This window comes from Lepidochelys kempii, chromosome 8, assembly GCF_965140265.1.
Source record: "Lepidochelys kempii isolate rLepKem1 chromosome 8, rLepKem1.hap2, whole genome shotgun sequence".
Classification (NCBI taxonomy): Eukaryota; Metazoa; Chordata; order Testudines; family Cheloniidae; genus Lepidochelys; species Lepidochelys kempii.
This window is the reverse complement of record NC_133263.1, coordinates 49,091,256-49,108,225: the sequence shown is the minus strand read 5'-3', so window position 1 is coordinate 49,108,225 and position 16,970 is coordinate 49,091,256. Positions and strand designations below refer to the sequence as shown.

At 40.7% G+C, this 16,970-nt stretch overlaps 1 protein-coding gene across 10 annotated transcripts in view; it reads left to right on the top strand.

Moving 5' to 3' along the window:
• Positions 1-16,970, top strand: part of RC3H1 (ring finger and CCCH-type domains 1) — a 99,260-nt gene that overhangs the window by 65,690 nt on the left and 16,600 nt on the right. For 8 of the 10 annotated variants that reach the window (XM_073356427.1, XM_073356421.1, XM_073356418.1 and 5 more), the window contains exons 4-11: positions 729-968; positions 3,033-3,208; positions 5,235-5,435; positions 6,053-6,185; positions 10,111-10,229; positions 11,949-12,061; positions 15,874-16,155; positions 16,462-16,679. In XM_073356427.1, coding sequence (XP_073212528.1) covers positions 729-968; positions 3,033-3,208; positions 5,235-5,435; positions 6,053-6,185; positions 10,111-10,229; positions 11,949-12,061; positions 15,874-16,155; positions 16,462-16,679 — 1,482 coding nt within the window. The remainder of the gene's footprint in view (positions 1-728; positions 969-3,032; positions 3,209-5,234; positions 5,436-6,052; positions 6,186-10,110; positions 10,230-11,948; positions 12,062-15,873; positions 16,156-16,461; positions 16,680-16,970) is intronic. The other 2 variants (XM_073356422.1, XM_073356428.1) reach the window with 2 other exon arrangements.

The window sequence follows — 16,970 nt, the reverse complement described above, 5'->3', positions numbered from 1 at the left end:
GGGGTGGCTTGACTCTTAGACTGGAGGGCTGGGGCTAGCCAACGCTGATTGCACATGTCCTTATATAGGTACTGGATCTGTCTGAGTAATCCTGTTTGAACAATTGTAATAACAATAGAACTCTTTTATTTAAATATCTGTGTGCTGGTCTAGGTGATTGTAAATGTCTATACGTGAGACACCTGCTAGCCAGAGATAGCTAGAAAGGATGAGAGAGACCGAGATGAGGCCCCATCAGTGAGTCTGGGGTATAATCGGTACTAGTAATACTTGGGTTTTTCTTAAAAGCAAACAAACTTTTTGCCTTTTACTAAAGATTTCTACTAGGCTATTCTCTCTAGACCTGCTCAAGGGTTTCATCTTTCATATCTGCCTATGGTTAAAAGGTTTTTGACAAATTTATCTTCACCCCATTCTGAGTCTCCTGGCAAAGCTATGAGCAGCTGAAGCACTAAAGCTGTCTAGTGAGCAGTTTGTTTGTTTTTTCCCTTCAAGCACTGCCTGAAATGAACCTTTCAAAGTTCACAGTGCATTTTTGACAGGTTTGGATGTAGTGTTCAATGTACTAAAATAAAGTGCAGCAGGAGCTCGTTAGAGGATGTTTAAATTGCAAAACACAGAAGTTGAAAGTTGGCTTGGCTAGAAGAATGTGATACCTGTAATGCTTTTAGATAATCCTGTAGAAGGAGAAATTTGGCTCATTGTCTTTGTATGCTTTTTTTCTGAAGGTGTGGGTCTGAACAGTACCACTCAGAGTGTGCTAAGTCGCCCCATGCAGAGAAAGCTTGTGACGCTAGTTCACTGCCAGCTAGTAGAGGAAGAAGGGCGGATCAGGGCCATGCGTGCAGCACGGTCACTTGGTGAAAGAACAGTCACAGAGCTCATTCTTCAACATCAAAACCCCCAGCAACTCTCTTCTAACCTCTGGGCTGCAGTGAGGGCCAGGGGCTGTCAGTTCCTTGGGCCAGGTATGTATCCATGAGATCACTAGTTCTTCTGCAGTATCAGGATTCAGGGATTGGAGAAAAAAAGATGGCTGGAAACTGCCTTGGCAGTGTTATTCGGTGGGGGTTTCTCTTCAGATATTTTGCAGTAGGTCTTCTGACTTAATGGTAACTTTGAACTATTTGTATTGTCTTTCAAATATTTTTAGGGTTTATTCTGTCGTTTTTGCAAAGCTCAAAAAAATCTGATGTCTTTAGTTGTTGACATGAACAGAGAAGACTGAGTAGTTTGCCTCAAGGTGGAGAGGTTTAAATCCATGATTTTTAAAATTACTAACTTTAATCATGGGTTAAATCAGCGAGCAGGAAACCTTCATTTAAATGATTAATTTGCATTTGTACTTTAGGAAAGAGAAAAGACAGGTTGATAATCATTAAAACATATTGATTTGCAACTAAATAAAGCTTCTACACTAAATTTAGTGGTACTTTTCACTCGCCAGGAGAGTACACAATACCTATACATTGCTATAAAAGCAATTATAACTAAGGTTAAGGTTTTGTCATGGTTATTTTTAGTAAAAGTCAGGGATAGGCTGTGGGCAATAAACAAAAATTCACAGAAGCCCATGACCTGTCTGACTTGTATGAAAAATAATGGGCCTTGGGAGGGGGCTGACAGGGAATGACTGAAGCTGGGGAGGACAGGGAGTGGGGGCAGCACATTGCTGCTCCTGGCGGTCTCCTGCCCCCCAAGAACTCAGGTGGAAAATGTCACACAGGTCTCTGGAAGTCATGGAATCCATGACCTCTGTGGCATAACCTTATCCTTAATTGTAGTTTAAGGTACATATTCTTAATTTTTATGTTTTTACTATGTTAGAAAATGGTGAATGGTGCATTTTTTTAATTTACTAAATAATTTTAATTTCCATCCAAATGCAGGTGTACACAAACAATAAGTAAAAATTAAATTAAGTGCATAATTAAAAAAAATTATTTTAGTTAAATATAACTACCTTAATGTGTTTGTATACATCAGAGAAAAGGATTATCAAAACATGTTTTGCATTTATAACTGATTTATTAAACAAAGGAAATATCTGTAGCTAGTGACTTGAACTGATTCTTTCTAGTGATCACATCCTTCAAGATTTTAGGACTGGTAGATTTCATCCTCTTGTACCTCGTTTTTATTCGTATATTGGAAAAGGAAAAAAAGCTTTCCTGCTTTTACATCTCCCAGTTTATTTCTCAACTTTGAATGAATTAGTCAATGAACTGAACTAGTTGAAATAAACTGAATTAAAATACTCTGTACATGCAGACAAGGCTCTTGCTGTCAAAAGCTGGTCTAGCACTTCAACAAACTTCTGCGAGTTCAGTGATTTGACGTTCTTTAAAACTTTGGCAGCAAGCATGTAGTGGTTGAATTATTTTAATTTAGTTTAAATAATTGTAATAGATTAGAATAAGTTTAGGCCTAAATATAGGCTCTCATAATTAAAAATTTATTTTAAATAAGTTTATTTTTAAAAGGAAACATTTATTTAAGTTTAAAAATCTATTTTTTGTCCACCCTGGTTTGCCTCTTCCATTTGTTCTCGTTTTGGAAGAACATAGCCCTAGTGAGGAGAGCACAATATTAGGGATGAGTGGATATGAATTTTTTTTCTTTTTGCTCTGCCCCTGACTTGTGTGCCTAGCCCTCCCCTGAAAAAGGGGGGATTCCTTTTTCCTCCTAAGCTCATAAAAAGAGAGGGCTGGACACACTCCATCTGCTGCTCCATAACGTGGGACCAACAAGCTGGGGGGCTCTGACTGCAGCGGGATGGGAGGTAGTTGAGAAGTTTGGTGCTTAGGCGGCTGGTTTGCTGTTTCCTATCCCTGCACCCTCCTTCCATTATTAATGCAAGGGTGTTGAAAGTGTCTTCCACATGCCCTACTGCTTTCTGGGAGCTTTGGAGTGACTTTGCCTGCCCCTTTCGGTTACCTACTGCACCCATTTGTAGGGAAAGCATGTTATTAATGCAAGATCATTCTTGGTTTGTTTCCTTTTTTTTTCTTTTGTTGCTTTGTATTTTCCAGCAATGCAAGAGGAAGCACTGAAGCTGGTTCTGCTGGCTCTGGAAGATGGATCTGCTTTGTCACGAAAGGTCTTGGTTCTCTTTGTAGTGCAGAGATTGGAGCCACGATTTCCTCAAGCTTCTAAAACCAGCATTGGGCATGTTGTCCAGCTTCTTTACAGAGCCTCCTGCTTCAAGGTATGAAGTAAACCCTGCGTGGAGGTTCCACAATGCAAGGAAGATTTACTTGTTATATCCCAGAAAATGCTAAAAGACTTCATTAAATTTGGAACCACACTCCAATCTGTCTGCAAATAAAGAAGGCTTTTATTTGCTTGCATCTTTTGAATTTATAGTTATGCTATAAATTAGTTATCAGTGGTTATTCATTATCAGTTGTTCAATCAAGCTGGGCGGGCATATAGAGTGGGGTCCCACAGGGATCATTTCTGGATCCGGTTCTGTTCATTATATTCATAAATGTAGATAATGGCAGAATGAGTACACTAATAAAGTGTGCAGATAATACCAAGCTGGGAGGGGTTGCAAATGCTTTGCATTAAAATTCAAAATGATCCGGAGAAACTGGAGAAATGGTCTGAAGTAAAAAGGATGAAATTCAATAAGGACAAATGCAGAGTACTCCACTGAGGCAGGAACAGTCAATTTCCCACATACAAAATGGGAAATGACTGCCTGGGAAGGAGTACAGTAGAAAGAGATCTAGGGGTTATAGTGGATCACAAGCTAAATATGAGTCAACAATATTGCGGGCACTCACAGCAAAAAAAAAAATCAAACATCGTTCTGGGATGTGTTAGCTGGAGTGTTGTAAGCAAGACACTGGAAGTAATTCTTCCCTTCTACTCTGCACTGATAAGGCCTCAGTTGGAGTATTGTGTTCAGTTCTGGGTGCCACATTTTAGGAAGGATGTGGACAAATTGGAGAAGATCCAGAGGAGAGCAGCAAAAACAATAAAAGATCTAGAAAACATGACCTATGAGGGGAGATTTAAAAAAAAACAAAAAAAAAAAACATTTTTTTCAGTCTGGAGAAGAGAAGAGTGAGGTGGGACGTAAGTTTTCAAGTACATAGAAGGTTGTTACAAGAGGAGGGTGAAAAATTGTTCTCCTTTAACTTCTGAGGATAAGACAAAAAGCAGTTGGCTTAAATTGCAGCAAAGGTGATTTCAATTGGATTTAGGGAAAAACTTCCTAACTGTCAGGATGGTTAACCATGGGAGCAAATTGCCTAGGTAGGTTGGGAAATCTGTCATTGGAGATTTTTAAGAACAGGTTAGACAAAATCTTATTAGGAATTATCTAGTTAAATATAGTCCTGCCTTGAGTGCAGGGGACTGGACAGGAGAACCTACTGAGGTCCATTTCAGTTCCACGCTTCTATGATTCTATGATTAAATGTATGACACTTGTATTTTCAGAATGGGTCTCATTTGTGAAGTCCCGAATGTTCAGAGAGTTCACGGAGGGGGACTTTGGCTGTAATTTGGTTTTAAGTTGCAAGTGAAATGCAAGTTTGGGCTCAGAGTAGGTCATAGTGGATGAACAGTATCAAAACCACCAAACAAATTAGCTTATGTTCTGTCTGCTTAGGAGAGACTTGCTGGTAGAATACCCTAGGATATGTTGAATGAGTTGTATGTATGGTGGTTAGGATTGAACTAGTGTGGGGTGTGCTGCACATCAAAGGTGAGATTCACTGGTAGAGCTGCATAAGGGAAGCCTACGCTGTTGCTGACACCATGTTTTTATAGTATGTCCATTCTTTGCACAAAAATTCACCAAAATGAAGTTACAGTGAAAAGAGACTAAACTGAAATTGTATTGCGTTGTTGCTGCTGGTGAAAGATTTCCATGATGAAGTGAAGGAACTCAGGCACCATGGTGATGGGTACCAGTGTAAAAATCTAGAATGCAATGCTTCTCTCTCTAACATCTGGAATCAGGCTTCAAGTCACTGATCTATACATCTGAGTTAATGTATTCCATAGCATTTCAATATATGAATATAGGAAAGCTTATCCCTTATTAGTCAGGAGAAACCATTCTCATTTGTTGGTGTTTACTGTGTAGCATTGTGATATTAATACTATTTTGGGAGGAGGAAACTTGGTACTCATCTAAGAATGTATTTGCTCTGAGCTTGGCACTGCCATCTGATTTATCCCTGGCTCATTGTAATGGGCAACTTTTTCCCCTTCAGGTGACGAAACGTGATGAGGACTCCTCCCTGATGCAGTTGAAGGAGGAGTTCCGTACCTATGAAGCTCTGCGAAGGGAACATGATTCCCAGATTGTGCAGATTGCCATGGAAGCAGGTTTACGCATTGCACCGGATCAGTGGTCCTCGCTGCTATATGGAGACCAGTCCCACAAATCCCACATGCAGTCCATCATTGACAAGGTAAAGCCACCTCAAATCAGCCCAACCATCTGTTCTCTTCCCCAGCTGTTTTGTAACCTAATACCTCGTCGTGAGTCGATGAAGGGCTATTCTACATTTGAAATGTTACAGTGGTACAGCTGGAGCACTTCAGTGTATCTACTCACTACAGTGATGGAAGTTCTCCCATCATCATAGTTAATCCACTTCCAATAGAGGTGGTAGCTAGAAAGAATTCTTATTACTGTTACCTTGTCATCCATCCCCCACCTTCCTTTCTTTTCTTTATTACACTTAAGTTAAATTAGATTGCAAACTTCTTGGTCTGGAGGCCAAAGAAAGCTTTGGGCCTTTAGGAGAGGTCTAGCACAATGGAGCTCCAATTCTTGTTGCTGTCACTGGATGCTACTGGAATATAAATGGCTTAGAACATCCAGGGAGAACCAAAGCCTCTGGTGTATCTTTGGTTGAGGTATAGTCTTTCGTATTGAAGAAAGGGGAGCACATGGTGAAGAAATCATCTTGGGTGAAAATGAAATGAAACAATTGGAAAGTGACTCTGTGACCTAGTGGAGTAGCCTGCAGAAGCAGTGAGGGCTGCCTTGCCTGTAGAAAGTTAATTGTTACAATTTTTTAAGTTGCAGACCCCAGCCTCATTTGCACAGAGTGTTCAAGAACTAACCATTGCTCTCCAGAGGACTGGAGACCCAGCCAACCTGAACAGGCTTCGACCTCACCTAGAGCTCTTGGCAAATATTGACCCTAGTCCAGGTAAACCTGTTAGCATCTTGCAAGGTCATAGTAGTGTCTGCTTTAACGGAATGGCCTTACTGTATTAGCTGTTTAATCAAAAACTCTGTGTCTTGAATTTTTCCCGAGAGGTTTGTTTTCGTCTTGAATATTCTCTACAGTGGTAGGTTCTCAGAATTTTGGACTACACACTCTTTTTTTATTGTTTTTTTAAATCAGAAGGCATTTTCCATGGAAGAATTATTGAGGAATCTTAATCCTAATACTTTGGAACTACACAGAGGAGGAAAAGGTCAGGCTAGATAGACAAGCAGTTTGTTTATTGTGGGAAGTGTCATGCCATTTTGCTGGCTACTCAGAAATTTTGAATGGCTGAAGTCCTCCAAGATCACAGAGTGGAAGAGGGAACCCTTCAGGGGAAAGGAAGTGGGGAGAAAGAAAGTAGGGACTGGGAAGGGGAATCCAAGTTGTGGGGAAGGCAGAAGAAAATGCAGATTGGAGAGGGAACTTGAGGGGAAGGGAAGTGGATTGGAGAGGAGAGGAGAAAATAAATGGTAGAGCTAAGGTGGGTACCTGTGAGGCGAACCTAGGCTCATGTGGCTGAAGACTGCTCTACCCACCTGTACAATAAAATGTATAGCCTTAAATCTACTCACTAGTGGTGAGTGGGAAGCTTTCCCCAGTGAGTGTGGAGGCCTAAGCTATCTATTACTACAGGAACTGATAAGGGGTTTTGGTTGTTTGTAAAGTTGACTCTTATGGTTGCAAACAGAACCTTCAAAATATGGACCAGTCAGTGCTTAGTAACCAAAAATGCAGTGCTTTCTTCCTGAATCTACCAAAGAGCTCTTCTACTGCTGTTTACACCTGTGGGAAAGAAGAATAGAGTGAATTTGACAGCATTGCTGCTATTTAATCCCTGGCAACACTGGAACTATCAAGTACCATGGCAGTGTTCTGGGCAGTGGCAGCTGCTGCTACTTGAGAAAACTAAGACACAGAAGAGAATTGAGGAGAGAATAACAAAATAACATAAGGTGACTGCAGGAGTATTGGTCATGGAAGTCCTCCCCTTTAAAGCACCCAGGTAGGGTGCGGGGAAGAATATCAGATCTTCCCCCTGCCTGCTTCCTACTCTGGGGCAGGGAGAAAGGACAGAAATGTGTTTTTCACTTTCTGGAACTATAGGAGGGCAGAACTTCAAATGTATCAGATACCTACTAGACAGAGGCTGATTATAGGAGATGGAGTCATCAGTGCCCCTCCTTTTACCCAGCAGATGAGTCTTCAATGGATCTAGACTTACCTTGATGATGTTCCTGGACCCAACTTACATTTTTCATAAATATATGAGCTAGAGGGTGTCTGATAAATTAAAGATTTGATGGGTGTAATAGATTTTGAGACTCAGTGTATGTAGAGCACTTTGAGATCCACTGATTCAAGGCGCTGTGTGCGCGCGCTTGCACCCAGTGGTATTATCTTCTGCTGGATTAGGTTAAATAGCTGGAAGAGTAATCAACCAGATAAAAGAATAAATATCTATTCTGGCCGATGGCCCATAGTTACTGATTCTGTCATGTATTAAATAGTGGTTGATTTGTGGAGTTGTATTGTTTCGCATCTGGGGGAGAGAGAGAGTGAGTAACTTGTGGTGTTTTACAATGAGTGCCTCTCTAGATGATCTAGGACAGGGGTTCCCAAACTGTGGTAAGTGTATCCCGGGGGGGGGGGGGGGTGTTCGTGAGACATCTTGGGTGGGGGAGGGGGGATAATGCAGGAAAAACTATGTAATGGTGGGTTTTAATTTATTTATTGCATTTTCATAATAGGCTACTCAGATTAAGCTTTAAAATTGTGGGAATTTTATATAAAATACAATACAGTAGAACCTCGGTTATGAACACTGGAAATGGAGGTTGTTAGTGTCTCTGAAATGTTCATAACTTGGAACAAAAAGTTGTTCTTTCAAAAGTTTGTAACCGAACATTGACTTAATACAGCTTTGAAACTACTATGCAGAAGAAAAATGCTGCTTTTAACCATCTCAGTTTGTTACACAAGCACAAAAAGTTTCCTTACCTTGTCCAATCTTTTTTAAACTTTCCCTTTATTTTTAGTAGTTTACTTTTAACTTGGTACTGTACCATATTTGCTTCTTTTTTTTTTTTTTTTTTTGGTCTCTGCTGCAGTCTGATTGCGTACTTTTAATTCCAAATGACGTGTGTGTTGACTGGTCAGTTCATAATTCTGGTGTTCATAACTCTGAGGTTCTACTGTAATTTACTTCAGGAGAACGCAGATACAGAGATGCTGATGTACAGAGCTCTCGCCTCCATTCACCGTACAGCACGGGCTCAGTTGCCCAGCAACTGTCCAGTCTAACTGAAATCAGAACTTAATCAGGGTTTGGGTGTTTTTTCTGATTGTATACGTTGCACTATAACTATTGTGACCAAGTTCTTGCTCTACCTTGGTGGGTCTTGCGCTTATTGGTGGATTTGCTCGCCTTGGAGCTTCACGGCAGCCCTCAGCTTGGCCGTTTTTTAGAATTCACAGTGCAGGTCGACTCCTCCTGTGTCTGACCAGGAGTTAGGAGGATTTGGGGGGAACCCGGGCCCGCCCTCTACTCCGGGTTCCAGCCCAGGGCCCTGTGGAATGCAGCTGTGCCCCCTGGAACAGCTGTGTGACAGCTACAACTCCCGGGGCTCCTTCCCCATGGCCGCCTCCCAACACCTTCTTTATATTCACCATAGGACCTTCCTCCTTGTGTCTGATAATGCTTGTACACCTCAGTCCTCCAACAGTCCGCGTTCTCACTCTCAGCTCCTAGTGCCTCTTGCTCCCAACTCCTCACACGCACACCACAAACTGAAGTGAGCTCCTTTTTAAAATTCAGGTGCCCTGATTAGCCTGCCTTAATTGATCCTAGCAGCTTCTTGATTGGCTGCAAGTGTTCTAATCAGCCTGTCTTAATAGTCTCCAGAAGGTTCCTGATTGTTCTGGAACCTTCCCTGTTACCTTACCCAGGGAAAAGGGACCTACTTAGCCTGGGGCTAATATATCTGCCTTCTATTACTCTCCTATAGCCATCTGGCCTGACCCTGTCGCACTATATTTGTACGTAACAGTGAAATATGGACAAATGGCTAAAGAGCAGTAGTGTTAAGAAGAATACAAAATATCAGTGATGAGAAGGGTAGGAGTATGCAGGCAGCTGGTAGATCTAGAAGGGTGTACTCAATAAGAAGTTTGGGAACCTGTGATCTAGGGTAATGTTGGCTTTTGTAGATAATATTGCCTAAAATAATGTCTGTGTGATATAGGGCCTTGCGGAGGTATCATGCATCTGGAGGACAGGCCTTGTCCTGCAGAAAAGACCCTGCTTCCAAAAACAATCCACTTCCAATGCACCAAACACTAACGTACGTCGGAGATGTTCCGTCACAGTTAGATATATTAAACCAATATGTTTTGGTGCAGCATTTTTAAAATGAGTTGCACAAAAGAGTGGTGTGAAAACAAAGACTTTGATCAAGTATTTTCTGTGCAAAAGACTTGTGTGCTTGTCAAGTTTCTATAGTACTGTCAAAATCAAAATATGTGCAGTGATTTTACTTGTCAGTCTGTCAAAGCTGAACTAGGAACTAAAGCACCAGTGTTTCCTGAATTTTTTTTTCTAACATGCCAGATACTGGCTTGCTGATTTTATGTAACTTGTTGTGCAGCTCAGTTCTCTGACATTGTAATTTTCGTTCTTTAAATTATCAATACAGAGACTCCGAGCGTTTTTTTTGTTGATTCCTGGTAAAGCGCTCCTTGAGGTTTGCTACTTAAATTTTTGTGTATTTTGGGTTTTTTAACGTTGAAATATTCTTGATAACTAGTTGTGGAAACACCTTAATTTTAATTGTAAGAAATGTTCTGTTTCTTGTGAATGCTGCAGATGCCCCACCCCCAACATGGGAACAACTAGAAAATGGATTAGTTGCTGTGAGGACAGTGGTACATGGACTAGTTGATTACATTCAGAATCACAGCAAGAAAGGAACAGATCAGCAGCAGGTAAAGACTGGAACATTAGGAATCTGGGAAACTATTAGCCTCTAAACTTTGGTTGGAGCAAATGGCACAGATTTATTTGTATGTGACCTGGCTTCAAATATACTTCAATAAAACTAGTTTGGGAGTCTCATTGTAGTGCCTCGTGAGTATTGTCCTCAGCAGGCAATCATCTCACACATCTTTGCACAGTAGATCAGGATGAAGAAAAGAAAATCTAATCCATCTGAAGCTACAGGGAAATCAATAGCAAACCCCTTTCCCCAAAAAAAAAAAAAAATCTTTGTGCCAATGTTGCTTTTTTTAAAAACTGGCATATTTCACACATGAGGTGGCACCTTTTGAGGGACGCAATACCAGTATTACTTGCTTGTAATGGTTCTGTAAAGCTTAACACTTGGAACTCGAGGGAAGTGCTATTATACATCCCCAAACTGAAAACCTTTGTTTCAAGAACTAACTGAGGTAGCTAAACAGTGTTGTTACCTATCACATAATTTACCAAACCTCAGTCTTTAAAGCAAGGAGCTGCAAGGGGGATCAAAATTAGCATTAGAATGGGATTGTAACTACAGCCTTTGTGTGGATGCCATCAGCTAGCCATAGTTTTCATGCACAGCTGGGACAAGAAACCAAATCCTCCTACCTCCCAAAAAGCATGTGTGCCCCACATAGCTAGCAGAGCTCTGTTGCTCATGTCTGATGGACATTTCCTTCCATTTTTTCTTACGTACAATTAGCCAGTAGAGGGCAACATGCTCACATACCCCATGCACTATTCAGTTCCCTTTGAAGTAAATAGTGGTGATGGGGAACTTCAAAATCCCACTGACCTCCATGGGACCAAGATTGGCTCCCAAAATGTTCACCCAAAAATAATTTAATTTTTATTTATCAACTACTATGTTGTTCAGATACAGCCAGCACAGGAATTTTCAGTGAGAGGTAACTAATATGTGAAGTTCAAAGGGGGTAGTAATGGGCCATTTTGAGATCGAGGGAGACTCAAGTAAAGTGTTAAACTGGTAAAATTTCAAGTATGGGATAACTTGTTAATCTGTAACGCAAAAACAGCTTGTTGAATTTTCTGCAGGCTTTGAAGAACCCTTTCCCTTTGCCTGCTAAGTAAAAATGGCCATTTTAAGATAACTAAGATTAATGGAGATTAACATTAAAATCAGTTAGGTATTTGGGTATGGGTGTTAATTTAGCAAGTTTTCTGCCCTCATTGTGAAATTCTGGCTTGCTTCAATGATGGTAGCTTCCACGGTACTTGATGGTGTTTTAGCCCCAACACTCAATCTGTGATTACTAAGTGTTTTTTTAATAATGTGAAAAGAGACACCGAGCTCAGAACTGCCAGTAATGTTTTGTCCACACTTGCTTGTTATCTGAACCCACAGGCTGTTCCAATCCAGCCTCAGTAAATAGTTTTGCTTATGTAATCACTGATATGGATGAGTCCTTTAAATCTGGCACTGGATCTGCTGACATAGTACATAATCCTGAGTACAGTGTACAGTCGTATCAAATTATCATACACACAAGTCCTTCAATTGCTTATCTCACCCTGCAGTCATCTCTGAATAAATTTTGTCAATAATTATTCACTTTGAACATCCTATTTTGTTGAGAGCATGGTAGTCTAAAGTACCCTCTTGGTTAATTCCGTGCATTAATTTATACTCAAGTGCCTTATTTTGTTGTCTTTACTCTTCATAGCCTCCTCAACACAGCAAGTATAAGACGTATATGTGCCGAGACATGAAGCAGAGAGGAGGGTGTCCCCGTGGAGCCAGCTGCACCTTCGCACATTCGCAGGAAGAATTAGAAAAGTAAGAGTGCCTTGTATAGTGAAAACCTTTCCTTGTCTTTTTTCCCCTGCCATTATCAATGGAAGCCATTTATCAGAATTGTGAGAATGAGGAAGGGGGGTGGGTGGGTGTGTTTTACCAGTTAAGAAGTTTTTCTGGTGCTTTCTTAAACTCGCTTTGCCTTGTTTGGCAGCTATGAACAGTTAAAAATCCTGTAACAAGCATACTTAGTGCATTAAGAAAAGGAGTACTTGTGGCACCTTAGAGACTAACAAATTTGTTAATCTCTAAGGTGCCACAAGTACTCCTTTTCTTTTTGCTGATACAGACTAACACAACTGCTACTCTGAAACTTAGTGCATTGTTTTTCTTCCTGATTTTAAACATACTTCCAAAGTGCGCTGCTTTGACTGTTCCCAAGTGTTTTGCTCGTTACCTCAATTTTATAATCAGGTGAGAGAGGAAGGTTGGAGCTGATAATCCTTCAAATCTTCAGCTCTTTCTTGGTCTTGTACCTCAAGCTTTTACGCTACCTTGAAGAGCTTGAAACTGAGGGTTAACCTTGCTCAGAGCTCTCTTCTTGCAACAGTAACTCTGTTGAACTTGTCATTTACACAGTGGCTTATAAACTAGGAAAGCTAATGTTAACAATATAATGAAATGCCATCTGTGCAAGTGAATCCTGGGATAAATAAATTATAGAAGCTGTAGTTTTAGAGAGAGCCGAATATTTGAAAGAGCAGAATTGTGTTGGTCTAAATGTCTCAGGTTGGGTTTTTTTTGGACTTTTTAAAAGCTAAGCAGTGATGATGCTTTTATAGATTAGAATTTCATTCTATAGTTCAAAATTTATATTTTATATGGCTTATTTCTCAAAACTTTTGCATTTTGGGCTGAAATTACTCATGAGTGTTCTCAGCCCAAAGGTTACCTTTTTTAACTTTGAGAAATACCAGTTCGGATATTCAGAAATGTTACTTCATGGTCATGTTTTAATTTTCTCTTTAAAAATAAAAAAGAGAGGGGAAAAAATGCCACATTTTGATTGTATAAAATTAATGAACCACAGTTGTGCCCTCTTATACATTAGAATAAGATCTCTTTGGGAGGGAATGCTTTACAGCTTGATAGAACACTGTACTCATAGTTTGGAACCTAATTATCTTCAACTGTGTGTTCTTCTCTACTCCTAACCATGGCTCTACCTGTCATCCTCACAGGTTGTCATGGTATATAGATGAACTTTGATAGGTGAAACAGGGAAGAAGCTAACATACCAGATGTGGATATCTCATGTAGTTTGATCAGCTATGACACATAATTAGTAAAAGTCCTATGCCGTCATTGTGATGGAAACAGTTTTCTTTTCCTTCACTGTGGTGTCCGTAAAGTACTGATTGGAAAAGCTGTTCTAGACCGTTGGTATTCTGGTGAATCCAAATTACCTCAGCTCTGAAACAGTTGAGTATATGTGCTGTTATTTCCAGGTGTTTTGAAGGTGGCATCTATTGTATCCAGACTCAATTGGCAGCTTCAGTGGCAGTAGTTCTGTTTTGGGAGGGGGAAAATGTCATCTCATCTTGAGTTTCAAATTGTGTGCTCACTGAAGTTCTAAAGGTGGCTGGATAACTTTGAGCTGTGTTTCTGATCTGTGCCTTTCCCTTCTGCTGAACTCCAGTGAAGAGCTATTTGATTCATTATTAGAATTAGAGGGTCAGTGCTTTCCTAAAAGAGAGAAGCAAGGTGTCAGCATATCTTAAATGAACTCTTGCTAGAGACCTGCTCAAGAAACTAACTGCCTCTTGCTGATTGTCTCCTGTGTAGCCTTTCTTTTTAGAGGAAAGTTGTAGTGAAGCAGCTCTGGTAATGCCTGGAGTCCTCAGGCTTCTGTGGGCCCATTCCAAACTTGGTTTCACAACGGCTTATGAGATAGTCAGCACCCTGGTTTCATTAGTGGATTATCCTCTCTGGCAGTAGGCAAAGACCAAGTGTCCATGTTTCAAGTATATTAGCTGCCTTTGAGACTTGGTATATTTGCAGACTACAACAGGGATTCATGGGACTGCCTGAATGGCTTTTTCCTCTGAGCAAAAAAAATACCACCAGAGGGTGGTATTGTGCAACTGCTATTCTTCTTCTTGAAGGCTTTCTCATGTGATGTGCCACAAGGATCCATTCTGTCACATTTTGCTGAATATGCGTGAGACTGTTGGGAACATGAGGTGTTCCAGCCTGCAGTGCTTTGTGTGCTAATGAGACTGTTCTACAGCTCCTTTTCATCATATCCAAATGATGTACACTCTACATTCCCTGTCTAGATGAAATTGGGGCTGTCTGGCTGAAGTTTAACCCAGATGAGACCTTCGTGATGCTGGCTGGCAGAGGGTTGAGTTCCAGCCAGAGGAGATGGAAAAGTTGATGTCTGTTCCCTTGATTAGAAGGGTTTGGGCCTGCCTTCTGTTAGTGAGCTGTGCGTTCTTTCGGTCCTGATGGAGCCTCACCTGCTTTTGAATGGATTAGTAGTAACAACAAACGGTGCTTTTTTTTTTTTTTTTAAATCTAAGCTTGGCAAAACTACAACTGTTCCTCTCAATGCAAACTTCAGCAGCGTTACCTGTGCCCTTATCACCTCTAGATTGGATTACTATTGTGCTGTGCTTGCACCTACATCTGAAGACCTCTGAGAAAACTTCCTAGGGCAGAATGCAGCTGTCCACTTTTTTCAGTGGCATTTCTTGCAATCTTGGCTGCAGTGTTGAGTCTGCATTAGCTTCTGATTTTGCTTTTGGGTGCCATTCAAGGTGCTGGTTTTGATTTATAAAATCCTTTTAAGTTTTTGAGTCTGCCTTTGTAGGAAATTCTTATTGTTCAGTCCAAATAGTAGAGACCAGTTGTTGTGTTTAAGCTAACACACCTCCAGATTTTAATAACTGAGCTGATGCCAGGATATCTTTAGTAAAGGGCATTCACCTGGAATTCGCTCTGGGCTGGTCCAACAGAGTTCTAGTCTGCTGTTTTTCAGGGCACACATATAAAGCTCATATTTGCTCAGGCTTTTTTCCAGAGGAAGTGGAGTTAGATTTATTTGAGGGTGGGGAGATTGGGATTTTTATCTTTGAATCTTAAGAAATCACTCAGTTTATTTTGCAGTGCAAATTGTGTGTTGAATATTGTGCATGCACTTTGGGGTCTCGGCATATTTTGCAAATGTTCTAAAATAAAATGTGATCACACAACACTGAGAGAAGTGACCTATTATGCAAATAGTAGGATAGAAGAAAGTGGTTCTTTTCCCCTGTATTTTTTCGTTCAGTAATGCTGTGTAAATAAATTAGATTGTATATTGTCTATTGTGACCCTTTTCCTAAAACCCTAACTGCACAGATGTTGTATTTTGAACACCTGAATGTATGTTGTTCCCATGTAAACGAAGACCCTATTCTTGTAATGTATATGTGCAAAGAGAGAACCAAGTTCCGTTTACTGTGGAAATCTTAACTCTGAAATCCCTGGAACACTTTGTCATTTAAAAAAACCTATCCTTAATATTGCATTACAACTTTTTTTGCGTCTTAATATAGGCACATAATCTTTGCTGAATATGTAGTATACATACTCATTCTTCTGAAAGAAAACATTTTGCTAACATTTTGTTCAAATAGCACCAAGAAACTCCAGTCCACCAGATATTAGCAATAAATTTCTGGCAAAGCTTCAGGAAGCTTGAATTAAAAATTGAAGCTCTTTCTGTAGCACCTATGTGAAAAATCTTGAAACCCAACTCCTTCTAGTTTCTTGTTTCATTTTTTGGTGTGTGATTTCTTTTTCTGAAGATTTCGTAAAATGAACAAACGCCTGGTTCCCAGAAGACCCCTGAGTGCCTCCTTGGGCCAGCTAAATGAGGTGGGCCTGCCTTCAGCAGCTATCCTCTCGGATGAAGGGGCAGTGGACTTGCCCAGTAGAAAATCCTCTGCCTTGCCGAATGGGATTGTGTCTACAGGCAGCACAGTGACGCAGCTTATCTCCCGAGGGACCGACTCCGGCTATGATTCTGCTCTGAAGCCAGGGAAGATCGACCACCTGAGCAGCAGTGCTCCTGGATCCCCTCCTGACTTGTACGGATCTTCCTAACTATTGTTCGAAGTGTCGTTTGTGTAAATGTGTGATGGAGGAAATATAAGGGACAGTAAATCCATTCTAGAAATGAAACAACAATTTTCCTGCCTTGCACCTTTTAGTGATTAAAAATGGCCTAGGAAAAAAAAGATGCTTTACTTCCTGCTTTTTATAAGGAAAAGTGGTGAGAGCCATCAAAAGATGGAGCTTTGAAATCATACAGTGTTTAGTCATGTTCAGTATTGAAAGCACATCAAGCTGTATGATGTGGCCTAATCATGACTGATGTCTTCCTTCTACTTTAGGCTGGAGTCTGTCCCCAAGAGCTCTATTTCTGCCTTACCAGTGAACCCCCACCCTGTGCCCCAGAGAGGACCAACAGACCTGCCTCCAATGTCTTTTTCCAAGCAACCCCAAATGGTATCACGAGGATCACAGTTGTATCCTGCTCAACAAGCAGATGTGTTTTATCAGGATCCTAGAGGAGCTGCCCCACCATTTGAGCCGTCACCTTATCCACAAGGTAAGAGTGTTGGGATCAGTCTTTTTTTCCCTCTCCTCTCTTTTCTCCCCCACCTCCTTTCCCACCTCCCCATATTGGTTCTTTGCCTGTGCTCCCCCACTCACCAGTGATTTAACCTCTTCAATTTTGGGTTTTCCTGTGGGAGCATGAAGGATAAATGCTTAATGTGCTAACAGCATAGTAAAATGGAAGTCCAGCATGGAGAAAAGGTGCACTTTAGTGGTAGAAATTTTTTTCAGCCGAAATAATAAATTTCTTATGCGATAGCATTCAGCCAGTCACATCCAGAGG